Raw genomic sequence first — 15,367 nt, 5'->3', positions numbered from 1 at the left:
CATAAGTGACTCTGTTGAGTTGGCAGACCAGAGGCCATGGAGGAAAGTCCTGGAAGATTTATTGACTCCTCTACTGATATGCAACAGGAGATCCCTAATGGGGAATGCTGCTGGTAAGATGCTTTCAGGTTCTTGGGCCATTGGACACAGCCACAGGGACTGGTGGCCATGGCCTCCATTGAACCCCCTAAGGACCCTTCTCTGAATGGTGGCCTCTACACAAAGTCCCTGTGCTCAATGGATTTGCAAACTGAGTCTGCTCCCTGGTGTGCTTGCATTCTGTCTTACTTAAACCCCAGACATTTCTTCCTCTATTATGCATGGAACAACCTTTCATGTTAGTGATTAAGAGAGTGGAGGGCATATTACATTTACCAAACAGTGCTCATCTTGGAACTGCTTGCATAAAAACTTTGCCTGGAAGTTCACTTATTCATTCAACAGGAATTTATTGAGCACCTACTGTATGCCAGGCGCAGTTCTAAATCCTATACCAAAGTCCCTGCCCTGGTGGAGCTTATATTCTAGAAGGTAGAGTCAGAAAATGAACATGTAAACAAATATTATATTCAGGTAGTGATAAAAACAATGAATAAAATAAAAAAAAGGAGCCATGCGATAGAAGATAAGAGGAGTGGCTACTTTAATTCGAGCAGAAGTTCCTAACCTTAGTGGTACACTAGAATCATTTGAGGGTATTTAGAACTCCCAGTATGTGGACTGCACCCAGACTAATTAAACCAGAGTGTTCAGGGAAAGGACCCAGACACTGGGATGTTTTAAAAGCTCCCGTGGGGTTTCCAGCGTGTAACGAAGGCTAAGAATCACTGTACTGCAGTAACAAATGCTGAGGAATGTCCAGGAGAGGGGGCCTTTAGCAGGGAAACAGCAAGTGCCAGGGCCCTGAGATGGGCCTGACCTCAGCCCGTTGGAGGGAGGGAAGGCACGGCAGTGGCAAGGGCTAAGGCTGGGCAGAGCCATGATTTGGTTCTTCCACGTTTGGATGCAGACTGGGGACCATTGGGGGCGTTTAAGCTGGGGAGAGACATGACCTACACTAGGCTTTGAGATTAGGCTGATTCTCCTTTTCTGTACATGAATTGTGAAAGCACACGATCCCGTGTCAGATGGTAGTGGAAGTGGGAACAGTAACTCTCCTGTGACACCCAGTTCATCAATTTTTTTTTTCTTTTCTTTTTTTTTTTCCTCAGGCTTCAGGGTTTGGGCTTCCACAGCATCCTGTGCTTCCTCGCCTAACAGAACTTATCTCAGCACATCAGCATTTCGTCTTTACTTCTGTTATCTGTGAGCCAAAGGCAGGGACCTTTATTTATTTGACTTTTTAATCTCCACGACCGAGCGCACTGTTGGCATTTAATAAATGCTTGTTGAATGATTTAGAAAACATTCTAAATCAAACATTCAATTCTATAGAATATATAAGGTTTTGTTCATGTTCTAAGTCAATAGTCTAGTTGTTTTTCTTCATCCCCAAACAGTTGGGTTTGGCTTGCAGGAAGTTAAAGAAAGAAAAAAATTAAATGGACGAAATTTGAAGTTCCACGAATTAACAGAATTTGTACTAGTTTCAGTTTTATGGTTCAGGTTAAATGTCTTCCTCTAAGGGCCCGTATACCCCCAAAACTCCCAGAAGCCACCTGGAGTCCTGGCCCCGGGGAAGAGCAAAGCCAAGACATATTAAAAGCAGAGGTTTCAACAGACCACCACAGCTGGCAAGAAGCCAAACGCATGCAAACCCGAGATGGAGTTTTAAAGGGCCATTGAAATTAATTCCCTTGAAGAGGAATGAAAACCAGATGCCTCCCGCTAGGAAAAGAGAGTGCAAAGGACAATAGCAGGAGAGGTAGCAAGAAAGGCAGTCTGAGCTTCACAAGCGATGCTTACCCACCGTTAACCCCAACAAACTGAAGGTTCTTTTTGGTCCCATTACCTCCTGCACGGAAGCCATAGTCTTTCTTTTTCATTATGGATTTAAGGCTGGTCAACGGGGAGATCTCTAGGCAGACACAACATCACAGGTTAGAATGATCTTGGGGATGCATGGGAATGTAGCAAAACCAGGATATTGCTTTGAGGGGACAAGGGTTGCAGGTGTGTGGAGAGGTAAAAAGGGACAGGGAAGCGGATCATGTAAGTCAATGTTTTGGGGACCTGTTGGAGGAGCCTTGCTTTCTGCTCAATGTCGGGAGAACTGTCTCTGTTAACAACGCCCCTCTAGGTGAGCATGAAGAACCATGTGGCGTAGGTGCCATTGTTGTCCCTGTCTTACAGCTGGGAAATCTGAGGCCCAGACTTGCTCAGTGAATGGCAGTGCAGGAGCAGAACGTAGGCCTCTGGACTCATGGTCTAGCACCCACTTCTGCTCAAGGGCACCTCAGTTGTCCTTCCTGGCTCACAAGTGCATATTGACACTAGGGTTGTGGGGGTGGTGATGACACCGTGCTCACAGTAGATACGCGAGCAAGGACACAGATCTTGCATTGTGCTCAACAGGACGGGAGGCGGCTCCCAACGGGGAAGGCTAGAGCTAGCACCGAAACAATGAGAAAGCAGCCAAAGTGTGATTTGTGGCAGCAAGCAGACTCACATGCTGCTCCGCAAAGCAAAATGTGGTTCCACTTTACCCAACAGTGAAGAGGGTTTGATCTGTTACAACAGGAAGTGCTGCTCAACCGAAGGGCCCATTTCCATATGTGAGCAGCACTCAATCTCCTGCCCCTGTACACACACACGCAGGTACACACACACATGTACGCAGAGAAAATATTCAGTGAACTATACCAGATATCAATATAATGCTCCCCCAAAACCAGGCTAGAGAAAACCTCTACTGTGCAAGAACCAGAGAGGAACACAGGAATGCAAAAGCCCAGGAAGAGGTCTGGAGTCCACGCAGCAGGGCCATTCTTGGCCCCAGACACTGCCTTTGCACAATGCAAATGAGAACAGCCCCCTCTGGGTGGATGTGGTGCTGCAGCGCAAGGCTTGGCAAATGGAGTGTGGGCTGGCTTTCAACTCTCATTTGCCCTCCCTGGCTGGCATCTTTGTGCCCTGTGCTATCCATACAGCTGTAGTCAGTGGCCCCACAGTCAGACCCAACCTTAGAGCAAAGGCAGGAGTAGAGGTCCTGAGCCTCCACTGTCGCACACATCAGTTTTTATTCCACTGGGTTCCCGGAAGTACTAAACTCTTTTTTTCTTTTTTTTTGAGATGGCGTCTCACTCTGTCACCCAGGCTGGAGTGCAGTGGTGTGATCTCGGCTCACTGCAACCTCCACCTCCCGGGTTCAAGCGATTCTTCTGCCTCAGCCTCCCAAGTAGCTGGGATTACAGGCGCCCACCACCATGCCCCGCTAATTTTTGTATTTTTAGTAGAGATGGGGTTTTGCCATGTTGACCAGGCTGGTCTTGAACTCCTGATCTCAGGAGATCTGCCCACCTCTGCCTCCCAAAGTGCTGGGATTACAGGCCTGAGCCACTGCTCCCAGCTGCTAAAATCTTTTTAAAAACTCATTAATATAATTGAAAACCTTGTTCCCTCTGCCTCATCATGTGAAGGAGAAATGGCTCCCTGTCTCAGGCCCCTATATTGATGGTATTTACCCATCAGCGGGGATGAGGAGGAGGCCGGCGGCTCCTTGGGTGGGGGAGCCTGGGCCGAGTAGGCCGACAGCAGCAGGTTGAGGGAGCTCAGCAGCTGGCTCTGGATGCTGCTGAGCTTGGAGGCCGGCTGCTTGACGGCGCTGGCCAGCTCCGGGTACCCGTGCTCTAGGCAGTTCCACTGCTCCTGCAGGAGCTCCTGGATCTTCTTCACGTACTGCCCAATAGTGGCATCCGTTGGCGAGCTCGGTGGCCTTCCCGGGTGCTCCTTCCCTGGGAGATTGGAACAGGCCTCCTCCCTCCCTGCTGGGGGAGTCTTTCTCTCGCTGCCCCACAGAAAGCCTCCTGCTCCCCTGGTTCCTCCCTGAGGGCCTTCCTCCTGTTCAGTGCCTGCTTCTTCAATCCTGAGTTCAGTGGAGAGGAAGCTATGTACGGAGGGGGTAAGGACCTGCTTGGGTCCCTGTGGCAGTGACAGCTGGGGCAGAAGCACATGTTCTGCTGGGCTCTGATTCCCTTGTTTGTGACCATCTGGCCCCCATAGGAGGCCATTCTCCTCTCCTCGGTGCCCCCAGGTTTCAGACTCAATGCTGCCTAGAAGGTTGACTTCAATGCCCTTGTCACACGACTCCCTGGTCAAGAGTCCATGGACAGGGTCAGTATTCACCATGGCGTCCGTCTGGCCCTGAGTGTCTTTGGCGTTCTCTTGGTGAAACAGTCCTTCCAGTTGGGCTACAGTGAACTCCAGCTCTCGAATTCTTTGCTCCCTAGCCTTGACTTCCTCTTCCTGTTGCTGGAGGGCAGCTCTGACCTGCGCCAGTTCCTCGGTTCTTCCAGACAACTCTCCCTCCAGGGCAGAGACCTGCTGTTTCAGACTAGAGATGCTGCCTGGATCCACCCTGGCAAGGCCCAGGCTTTCCTCCGTTACCCTGATGCCAATGCTTCTCACGTCCACCTCTACAGGTGGCGGGGGTGGAATCTCACTGATATTGAGCTCGATTTCTTCCAGGAGGAGCTCATTCTCAGGGATGGGTGATGGCAGAGGTGGAGGGCTTGGTGTAGGGGAGGCAGGGGTGAACACCACCTCTGCTTCTGTGGCTTTGTGTTCATCTTCCTTGTCCTCTAGAACTATAAGCGCATTCTGGAATGAGAAAGGAGGGCCTGGGAGAGGGAGGTGATTTGGAGCCTTCACCGTGCCCTCTGGAGGCTCAGCTCCCTCCTGGACCAGCTCCGGAATCCGAGTTGATGCTTGTGGGCTGGAGCTGTGGAAACCTGCCAGTCCTTCTGCGGGGCCAAAGGTGCCATCACAGACACTGCCTTCACCCTGAAAGGGAGGGAGGGCAGGAGGGGCGGGGGGCCCCAGGCTCAGGCCTGGCTCCTCAGAAGCCCTGCTGTGCAGCAGCGTGGCAGGCATGCTGGATGCTCTCAAGAGCTGGGGCCGTCCACTCCCAAGGGTGAGCTCGGCATCCTCTGGCTCAGCAGCTTCCAGCTGCCTGGTGGCCTCTGCCAACAGGGCCCTCCTGTGGTAGCTCACCTCGCTCCCGCTGGTTGAGGCCTGGGGGGCATTACCAAGCGGCAGTGACTGGTTTTGCTCCTGTGTCCCAAGTGATGCCTTCCTTGGCACCACGGGGTACCAGTTTTGGAGGGGCGGGGCTGCAGGGGGGTGAGCCCCGCCGTCAGGAAGGCTGAAGTTTCGGGGCAGAGTGCTAAACTTGGCCTGTTTGGCCCTTCTGTGGATAGGAATTCTTTTGATGGTGTTTCCCTTCTCGATGTCATCCACATACTTGAGGAAGTCCAGATCTAAATGAAAGCCATATGGGGTCTCCACAGAGTAAGGTTGGCTCTTCGGAGGGTCTTTCTCTTCATCCACCTGAGAGGACTGGTCTTTGGCTGGGAGACACAAGATAAGTTAAAAAAAAAAAAAAAAAAGCACAAAGTTAATTACGCATTTCAGGGCGATGTGGCCTAATATCTCTGATTTTAACTTAACACTATCACATGAGACTTCTCCTAAATGTTCTAGCCTCTAAATTATGCTGAGATGCTCAGTCTTTTTGGCTGTATTGGGAAATCATCTTATTAAATCAACGTGTACTTAGCCAATGTCTGCAAGGAAACAGGGAGGGGGAATGGTTTCCAATTTGCAGTATGTCATCTGGGTTTCTACTGGGGAATCTGCCTGCAACCAGCAAAACAAAATGGTCTCGTACTGCTTTTCTGGGTTTGAATCATATAATTGCTGAACTGAAGTGGCCAGGAATTTGCCAAATCAGGGTACTAATTGGCAATTACGGATATGGAAGGGTTTAAAGGATAAGATACACAAGTGGCTCAGTAGTACAAAAGAAATCTGCAAAAACAACCCTAACTTGCATGACTCAAATTGGTAGGAGTAAATCTTGCTAAAGCTGGAGGTATCAATGAGTTATGCCGTTTACATTATTTAAGCTTGTGCAGATGCCTGCGCCTCAGGTATGCACAGATTAGAGAGAGCTGGAACAAGTAATCATCCACGGCCTATGCTCTTTGCATCTGAAAACTGCCTAGTGCTTAACAAACACGAAATTCACTTTCATAAACCCATGCCAAGTAAGAAAATACCTCCTCTGGCCAGGAACTCAATGAAGAAAGAAAGAGAGAAAGAGAGAGAGAGGGAGGCAGGGAGGGAGGAAGGAAGAAAGGAAGGAAGGAAAGAAGGAAGGAAGGAAGGAAGGAAGGAAGGAAGGAAGGAAGGAAGGAAGGAAGGAAGGATGGAAGGAAGGAAGGGAAGGGAAGGGAAGGGAAGCGAAGGGAAGGGAAGGGAAGGGGAAGGGGAAGGGGAAGGGAAAGGAAAGGAAGGGAAGGAAGGAAGAGAGAAAGAAAGAAATCGCATTTTTCACACACTGGATAAAAGGTGGTAACAGGGCCAATTAATGTCAAAAGGGACATTGGTATCCATCCTCCCAGAAGAATGGGACTTGACTTCCCAGGGGAACCCAGACCCTGGGGGGCCATGATGATGAGAAAGTTCTCCATTACACCAAGGTTCCAGGATCTCCTTGCAGCATCCACCTGTTGACTCCAACTAGAAACAAGCCAGTCCTTCGACTGTCTGCATCCACAGGGGCCTGTTGCCAAGCAACCTCTTCTTCAGGTTCAATAGTCTTTGTTTCTTCAATATTCCTCATGTGACACCCCTAATTACCTCTGTGACATTCTGCTAAACAGGCTCTGAAAATACTGAGCTCAGGAGAGAACACTAATGGAGAGTGAAGAGGTTCAGAATACAGATTCTGGAGCCTGGTCTAGATCTCTGCTGTGTGATCTTGGGGAAGTTACTTAGCCTTCCTATGTCTCATCATCTGTAAAGTGGGAATAGTAACAGGTAAAATAAGATTATTGTGAGGACGGTCGGGTGCGGTGGCTCACACCTGTAATCCCAGCTCTTTGGGAGGCCGAGGCAGGTGGATCACTTGAGGTCAGGAGTTCGAGACCAGCCTGGCCAACATGGTGAAACCCCATCCCTACTAAAAATACAAAAAGTTAGCCAGGCATGGTGGCAGGCACCTGTAATCCCAGCTACTCAGGAGGCTGAGGTGGGAGAATTGCTTGAACCCGGGAGGCGAAGGTTGCAGTGAGCCGAGATCGCACCATTGTACTCCAGCCTGGGCAACAATAGCAAAACTCCATTTCAAAAAAAAAAAAAAAAAGAGAGAGATTATTGTGAGGACAAGTTAATTAATAATAAAGTACTTGGGACAATGCCTCTCACATGATAAACATTCAGTTTATCTTTGTGGAATCCCAAAATATAGACAATGGAAGCCCCATAACGGAAAGTGACTTATATGACTCACTGCTGGTCTCCACAAACATGTTGTGACTGGTTGATTGCTTGGTTTTAAGGGTAGTAGGCCCTAGGTTAAAATTACAAAATAGCTGTGATTCAATTCACTTACCTCAACCACCTATTTATTGAGCACCTATGTGCTAAGCTAGACCCTAAGGACACCAAGATGAATCAGGTTCAGCCTCTGCCTTCAAAGGATTTATGGTGAGGCAGGAGAGACACGAACACAACAATGCAGTGAGATAAGTAACAGATGCATGCTTATGGTACACGCTTCTTCCCTGACTTATTTTTCTAGTTTCTGCAGAATTATTTTTTTTGGACTTGGAAAACGATTTTTCCTAGGTAGGAGAGGGATGAGTTTACACAAAAGTGACATAAGACTGGGTGATAAATGAACAAATAGGGACTTGCCAGGAGAACAAAAGAGTAAAAGACATTGTAGCAATTTATCTTCAAGATGACCACCACCAATTCCTACCCCCTTTGGACAAGCAAGCTAATTTTATATTTAAAGGTGGAGTCTACAATTCCAGGCCTTTGAATCCAGGCTGGCCTGTGACTGATTTAACCAAAAGAATATGGCAGATGCTCAGAGATCTTGAAGGCTAGGTCATAAGAAGCCCCATAGCTTCCACCTGGGTCTCTTACAATGTACACTCATTGGGAAGCCAGCTGCCATGTAAGAAGTCCACCTTTCCAGAGACTGCCATGTTGTGAGGAAGCCCAAACAGCCCCACAGAAAGGTCAAGTGGAGAGAGGGAAGGAAATGCCCAGCCAGCCCCAAGCAGTTCCAGTCATCCTAGCCCAGATGCCACGCATGAGTAAAAAAGTCTTCAGCCTTCATCTGACTTTAACTACAGGAGGGACCCCAAGTGAGAATCACTGAACTGAGCCTGTATTAATAATAAATTATTGTATTAAGCCACCAAGTTTTGGGATGGCTTGTTATGCAGCAACAGATAGCCAAGACAGAAAATCTAGATCTCCACAGAGAATGTGCAAAGGGATGGAGGGTGAAATCACACAGTATTTCAAAGTTCTATAAATGCAGCTGATATGGCCAGCACTTAAAACGTGGTAGAGAAAGATAAAATTGGAAAGGACAGCAACAGCCAGATCATGGAGCAACTTGTATGCACGCGAACAAGCTTTGACTTTACGCTCTAGGTCATGGGAGTCACTGAAGGGTTTTAAACAAGGGAGTGACTTGGTTGAATGTGATTTCAAAAACAGCATCTTGCCAAGGATTAACAGAAAGGCAAACCAGAGGCTCCAAGATCAGCTGGGAGGCTGCTGACATGGTTAAGGTGAGAGGAGCTCAAGGTAATGGAGGGAAAGGGACAGGTTTAAAAAAGTTGCAAATGGTGGCATTTCCTGGGGCACATTTTCTTTCTTTCTTTTTTTTTTTTTTTTTTTTTGAGATGGAATTTCGCTCTTGTTGCCCAGGCTGGAGTGCAATGGTGCAATCTTGGCTCATTGCAACCTCCGCCTCCCAGGTTCAAGTGATTCTCCAACCTCAGCCTCCTGAGTAGCTGGGATTACAGGTGCGTGCCACCACGCCTGGCTATTTTTTTGTATTTTTAGTAGAAAGGGGGTTTCACCATTTTGGCCAGGCTGGTCTTGAACTCCTGACCTCAGGTGATCCGCCTGCCTCGGCCTCCCAAAGTGCTGGGATTATAGGCATGAGCCACCACGCCCGGCTGACCCACACAATTTTTTTTTAACCAACTTGCTCCCCCACCTTCTCATCCCCTCGCAAAGAAACACACTGGCAATATAAGATATTGCTCTCCATTAGTTTTCCAAGTTGCACTGGCTGTACTCTTAGACCTACTGGTCTGCTCAACAGCCCCCCAGATTATAAGGACAGGCCAAACAGAGAAGAGATATTTATCTAAAGTTAAGTAGAAAGCAGATTTATGACCTAGAAGGCAAAGAGCTCTCCTAAAGGAGAGGCTGCATTATTTATCTGCTTATTGCCTCAATTCACTAGAAATGCACCGATTTGCCCAACGGCCTCTGGGCACAGGTCCAGAGCACAAATACAATCATAGCATAAAATAAGAAATAGCAGATTCAAAGGCAGAATCTTCCGCAAGGGAGAGGAGGGCAAGTGAGGCTGAGCAGCTACCAAGGATGACAGGTTTAATAGCAGGTTTAATAGGTGCTTTCCTAAGCTAGCACACACACACACACACACACACACACACACACACACACACACACACACGGTGATCCATCATGCTGCCTTGCCTGCCACCTGCCACTCTGCTTTCCTTCTTTTTCTCCCAGCACAAGAGGAATGCTGAGCTTTGATGAGGGAGTTTGAGCTGATACGCTGAGAGACTACCCTCACATGCGGCTCTGCTCCTATTCATTCTACCTGGTGACAGGTATGTGGGAGCTCAGAATTCCAGGCACTGGCTAGGGTGAGAATCAGTTAGGAAAACCTGACTCTGTTCAAAATGAAATTCAGATCAAATAAACCAATGCATGGCCAACCTGACTGGATTTGAATCCTGGCTGTCATCTCCCACTTGTGTGATTCTGGGGCAATTATTTCATTTCCCTCTGCCTTGATTTCTCCATTTGTAAAGTGGAGATAATAACGCCTAACTGACAGAGTTGTTGTCATTATTAGCACGAATGCACTAGAGAACACAGCCCAGAGCAGGCGCTCAATGAAGGACCCTAACAGCAAGGATGGGCTGGTTCTGAATGCAGCAGGCGAGGATTCACTGAGCATATGCTGTCTCCCTACAGCTCAAGAGGGAATGAGAGTTCAAGAAAATAATTCTGGAGAAAGTGGGAAAGTGAGTCTGGGGAGAAGAAAAAAGAAAGATAGAGGAGGCTCAGAGCTACCTGGAATTCCCTAAGGAGTCTTGCTTAAGAGAACAACAGATCACTAGATCCTTGTATAGGACCTACAAACACAGTCAGCTTCAGAGTTACACACAAAGAGAAACGGGGACTTCAAGGGGACAAGGTAAGGAGGGAGAACCACAGTAATTATCCGAAGGGACAAGTGAAGTAAAGCAGGTGAGCAAACCAACCAGAGGCATTTAAAGTGTGAAAGAGAAGTTCAAAAGCCTATATTCAGTCTCTGAAGTAAATGGGAAAAACAGAAACTAGAGAGAAAGTGGCTGAAAATAAAGCCAGAAAGAAGGGTAGTAAAATGAAACTCTTCCAAAGGCCAAGACAAGGAGGGAAGCCTTCCCCTCTGGGAAGGCTTGTCCCTGTTCTGGGAGGCCCATAGCTGAAAGGAGGGAGCCTTTCTTGAGCTCATGTGGGCAATCACGTGGACAGCAGACCTCCCCAGTGTGCTGAGAAGGGACAGAGAGGCAGCTGGGCTAACAGGCCCCCGGAGCTTTGAGGGAATGAGTGGGCGTTCTGTGGGACCACTGCCAGGGATGCACTGAAAAGGCAGCTCTCTGGGGAGAAAGGCAACTATTGAAATAAATGGGAACTGCATTTCGAAGAAGAGGCATGGCGGGAGCTAATGTCAGGTCCCTAAGTCCTGCGCCCATGAAGGACCATGTGATTCAAGGGGAATTAGAGGCTCTCTTTTTCCTGATACATGGTGATCTAGAAAAAACATTTCATTAGAAGTCAGGAGATTGGGGTCTAGACTGTGGCCTTCCACAAGTTTCCTTGCGGACAGGAAGAGGGGCACATGCAGATGTTCATTATGCTAGGTAGTTGTTACTCAACAACTTTCCATGCATTACGTAATTTAGTTCTTTACCAACCCTATGAAATAGTATTAATACCTGTTTATAGACAAGGTGTGGTCAACTGTTTGCAAAGATAGCCACAATAATATCTGACCCTTGGGGTACTCCTCTACCACACTGACACTAGATGGTGGCCTTATGACTTGTGTCGGCCAGTGGGTCAACAGCAATATGACATATGCAGAGATTGGAACATTATCTGCACATTGGAGTCAGTCTATTCTTGTGTTGTGCTTGAACTCTTCTGCCACCATGTGAACAAGCCCTAGCCAACCTCCTGGACGATGAGAGACACATGGTCAAGTCATTACTGATACCCCAGATATGTGAGTGTGGCCATTCTAAGCCATCCAGCTCCCAGCCAAGTCACCCAGAAGCCCATGGACATGTGAATGAACCCAGAAAAGATCATCCATGCCAGCCCAGACCAGAATAATGGCCCTGCTAACACACAGAATATTTTGAGAAATAATTAATGTCTTTAAGTGACTAAATTGTTGGGCTGTTTGTTACACAGCAAAGCTAACTGATACATGTGAGGATTGAGGATCAAAGACATTAAATGACTTGTAGAATCACTTAGGTATGAATGGAGGCTCTTTCACCATATTGTGCCTCTTTCTTAGGCTAGGGCTGGAGATACACAAAATCTGAAATACATGCTTGAGCCTACCAGCACTGCCCGTTTGGGGGATATCTCCTGCAGGCCTTTCCTAGGCTATTTCCAGGATTTGTGGCAACAATTCTTTGCCAGCCCAAGTGATTATCTTAAACCAGGCCCTACAAAGCAGCTTGCCTACCATCTGTCTTCTCCATCTTTGGAGCGCTGACCCTCAGTGTCTCAGGCACTCTTCATCCAATGAGTCTGTAAAACGTATTGGAGAGTTCTGAAAGAAAGGAGGATACAGAAGTGGTGAGTCTCACTGGAGTTTGAATAAGTATTGGGGAAACACAGCCCTAAAGAAAGTAACACCCATGCCTGCCTTTCTCCCAGGGTGCCCATGAGCTCACAGCCCTCCAAGGAGGAAGATTAAAAACCTGTACACATTTCTAGAGCCCAATTCTGGGTGTTTCTTCATGGAATATTAGCAATAGTTGACATGAAAAGAAGTGGAAGTATCTGGTCCAGCCGTCTTGCTTGGCAGATGAGGAAACTGAGGCTGAGGAGTTAATTGCTCTAAGGTGTCTCAGAATATTCATGAAGGTGCTAGTATCAGACCCAGGCTTCTGATACCAGCACAGGGCTCTTTCCATAATCTCAAGAGTTGAAATCTACCTATCTCCATCCTGGGAAGAGACTTATAATCCACTTTGCGAAAAAGCTGGGATCAGAGTACCTATAAATGATGTGTGACATGTCAATCAAACAGAAGACAGAGATGACACAATTGCAAGTACTGACAGGGAGCTGCTACTTAGAGGTGATTTCTAACCATGGGCAGAACAAGGGGAAGTTCAACCTGGGTGGCCCGAAGACATGGGTAACTATTCAAGCAGAATATTGCCCTGGCTCTGAATTAGTGTGCCTTGAGGTTTGACCATAAATTATCCCCAAAGTTTTAATCCATTTCCAGGACTCTTTCTTCAAATGGTAAACATCCTAGCTCCTGCCCCCCATTACAATAAATCACCCAGGAAATTGGCTTTTTATGATTGTAACTCCACATACATCAGAATAATGAATTATCTGTGACACGGCAGCAGTGGAAGCAGGGTTGTTTTAGGAATTCCAGTGTGCTTGACAATGAACTCCAGACCAGGAAAGTGAACCGGTGATGAGGGAAGGATTGGGAGGAACTGAGAGTGAAAGAAAAGGATGATGGGTGGCCCCCCAGAAACCAAGGACGGAAAAAAGGGGGCAAAGAAGTAACTAGAGAAGAGGGCTGGAAAAGATGAGGCCTGTCGAATAAGATAGAAATGCCAAAGTTTGCCACCAGAAAGTTTAGCATCACTTCTTCCTGCGAGTGCTGCTTCTGCCTCATCTCCTCCAGCCCGTTTGCCAAGCAGCTGCCAGAGGGGCCTTGCCCTATTCAGGTGGATGGAGCCCCAAAGGGCAGGCATGTTTTCTAGAAGCGGAGACAATCCTTGCAGAAGGATTGGCACACTGAATACCTTGCTTACCTCTGAGGCAGCAGGCAATGCACCAGCACATCCTGGTTTGTTGAAAACAAAGAGCTAGAGAAGTTAGGGACAAGGGAGCTGAGAGTGTAGGTGGTCTTGCAGAGGCTGAGAGTGGCCGCCAAGGAGGCAGACGGTGGAGAGGTGTGGAAGGTTCTAACCTGGGGTGAGGCAGGCTTGCTCTTGTTACAAAGAGAAGGCTCCCAGGCAGAGAACACCACTGCCTCTCTCACCACCCCAGCTCTGCAGTCTGCAGCAGGCGATGCTGGCATGCAGGAGGCAGTGGCAGGTGAAACCTGCAGAAGAAAAGAGTGAGGTGGCAAACCCTAAGCTTGACCCTTCATCTCCACCATCGCAGCCTCTCCTGCTCCTGCTCCCCTCTCCCTCCCACCCCTGTAACATTACTAGGCAACAGGCAGAGCTGGGAGTATTTGACATTCATGAATTATCTCATGCAGTCTTTACACCATCACCCAAAGAGGATTCTTATTATTCCCATTTTTACGGGAGGGAGACTGAGGCTGAGGGAGTTGACAGGGCTGATCCATGTCACATAACAAGCAAGTGTTGCAGCAGGATTTGCCCTCAAGTCTAGACGACTCCAAGCCTGAGTTGGGAACAAAAGTGATTTGTAAACCTTTGTCCACCTTGTAAGTCAGCCCGGTTCCCTGACACTATGACTGATCTTTAGTTCCCCTTGTGAGGGAAAATGCTTCTGACTGGTGCTTCTCTGCCTCTCCCATAGTAAACACAAAAAGCCTCTGGGCTTAGAGGAGAACGGCTCTCTTGTAAAGCCTCCCGGGCCAAAGGAGAGCTCTGCTTCTCCAAGGCTGGAGAAGCTCCTACTGCAGAGGAGGGGGCCACCTGGGTACAGCTGGACTTTTGGCTACACAAACTCTCATCATCAGCCCAGGGACTTTTCAATCACACACCTAGCGTTTGGTTAGAATTAGGAATTCAGCCCGTCGTGTATCAGATCATATGACTTTAAAGAATTATTCAGCACACATTAGGTCAAATTTCATTAAAAAGAACTCTGTAGAGACCTTGAAGATTTCTCTTAGACTTGGATTTCACTAAAATTAATCATTTCAAGGCTACAGAAATTAAGTGGAGCTGACACCCAACTCTCAAAGGAGGGGTCTCGGCAACTTTTTACTCTAAAGGGCTCATAATACAGGAAGGAAGGAGGGATCTGTCATGTGCACAAGTCACCACTTCCAGCCCCAACTCCCACCCCCAGCCTTCTCCACTTTCCTCCATCATCCTAACAACAGACATCGTGGAGCTTAGCTAAGGGAGTTTCCTTCCATTGGGCAGATGCTCAATGTGGTTAGGTTAGGTAAAAATAACTGCCACATCAACATATGCATGCTACCTTGTTTGCAATAAAACAGAATATGAAAATAGCTTTATGGGACACAGTTCCCCTTTAAAATGGAATTTTGCAACTCTCTGGATCATTTAAAGCTTTGACATAAAGCCATTTCTTTTGATCTCAGCTCACTGCAATCTCCGCCTCCTGGGTTCAAGCCATTCTCCTGCCTCAGCCTCCCGAGTAGCTGGGATTACAGTCGCACGCTACCATGCCCAGCTAATTTTTGTATTTTTAGTAGAGATAGGGTTTCACTATGTTGGCCAGGCTGGCCTTGAACTCCTGACTTCAGGTGATCCGCCCACCTTGGCCTCCCAAAGTGCTAGGATTACAGGAGTGAGCCACTGCACCCGACCATAAAGCCATTTCTTACCCATTCTGTTAAGTTGTATCCCCACTGTTCAGAACCTTTAAATATCTGGTATTATTACGTTACTTTTCATTTGTTTTTGTCCTATGCCAGGGTCGAGGATCCAGAGTTCCAGCCTCTCTCTATCATCATATTCTCATATTCTAGATGTTTTGGGCATGCATAGCTTGCTTTCTCTCTAGCTCTTCTCCCCTACTAATCTGTAAGCTTGTGAAGGTCAGAATTATTGCAAGTCTTGTTCCCGTGTCACCCCCAACTCCTCATGTCTAACTCATGGCAGACACTCAGTCTATGGTTCTTAGATGAACAAAATAAAAGGAA

The 15,367-nt window shown here is 47.7% G+C and overlaps 1 protein-coding gene across 2 annotated transcripts in view; it reads right to left on the bottom strand.

Annotated features, from left to right (window-relative positions):
* KANK4 (KN motif and ankyrin repeat domains 4) overlaps window positions 1-15,367 on the bottom strand; it is an 86,274-nt gene that overhangs the window by 34,970 nt on the left and 35,937 nt on the right. The window contains exons 2-4 of one of the 2 annotated variants that reach the window (XM_055235428.2): window positions 11,984-12,070; window positions 3,624-5,507; window positions 1,906-2,017 (exon numbers count right to left, since the gene is read on the bottom strand). In XM_055235428.2, coding sequence (XP_055091403.1) covers window positions 1,906-2,017; window positions 3,624-5,507; window positions 11,984-11,999 — 2,012 coding nt within the window. In that variant the 5' untranslated portion in view covers window positions 12,000-12,070. The remainder of the gene's footprint in view (window positions 1-1,905; window positions 2,018-3,623; window positions 5,508-11,983; window positions 12,071-15,367) is intronic. The other variant, XM_063613338.1, reaches the window with a different exon arrangement.

The sequence above is a fragment of the Symphalangus syndactylus genome, chromosome 19 (genome assembly GCF_028878055.3).
Source record: "Symphalangus syndactylus isolate Jambi chromosome 19, NHGRI_mSymSyn1-v2.1_pri, whole genome shotgun sequence".
NCBI lineage: Eukaryota > Metazoa > Chordata > Mammalia > Primates > Hylobatidae > Symphalangus > Symphalangus syndactylus.
The sequence above is the reverse complement of the archived record's forward strand: the minus strand, read 5'-3'. Positions and strand labels throughout refer to the sequence as shown.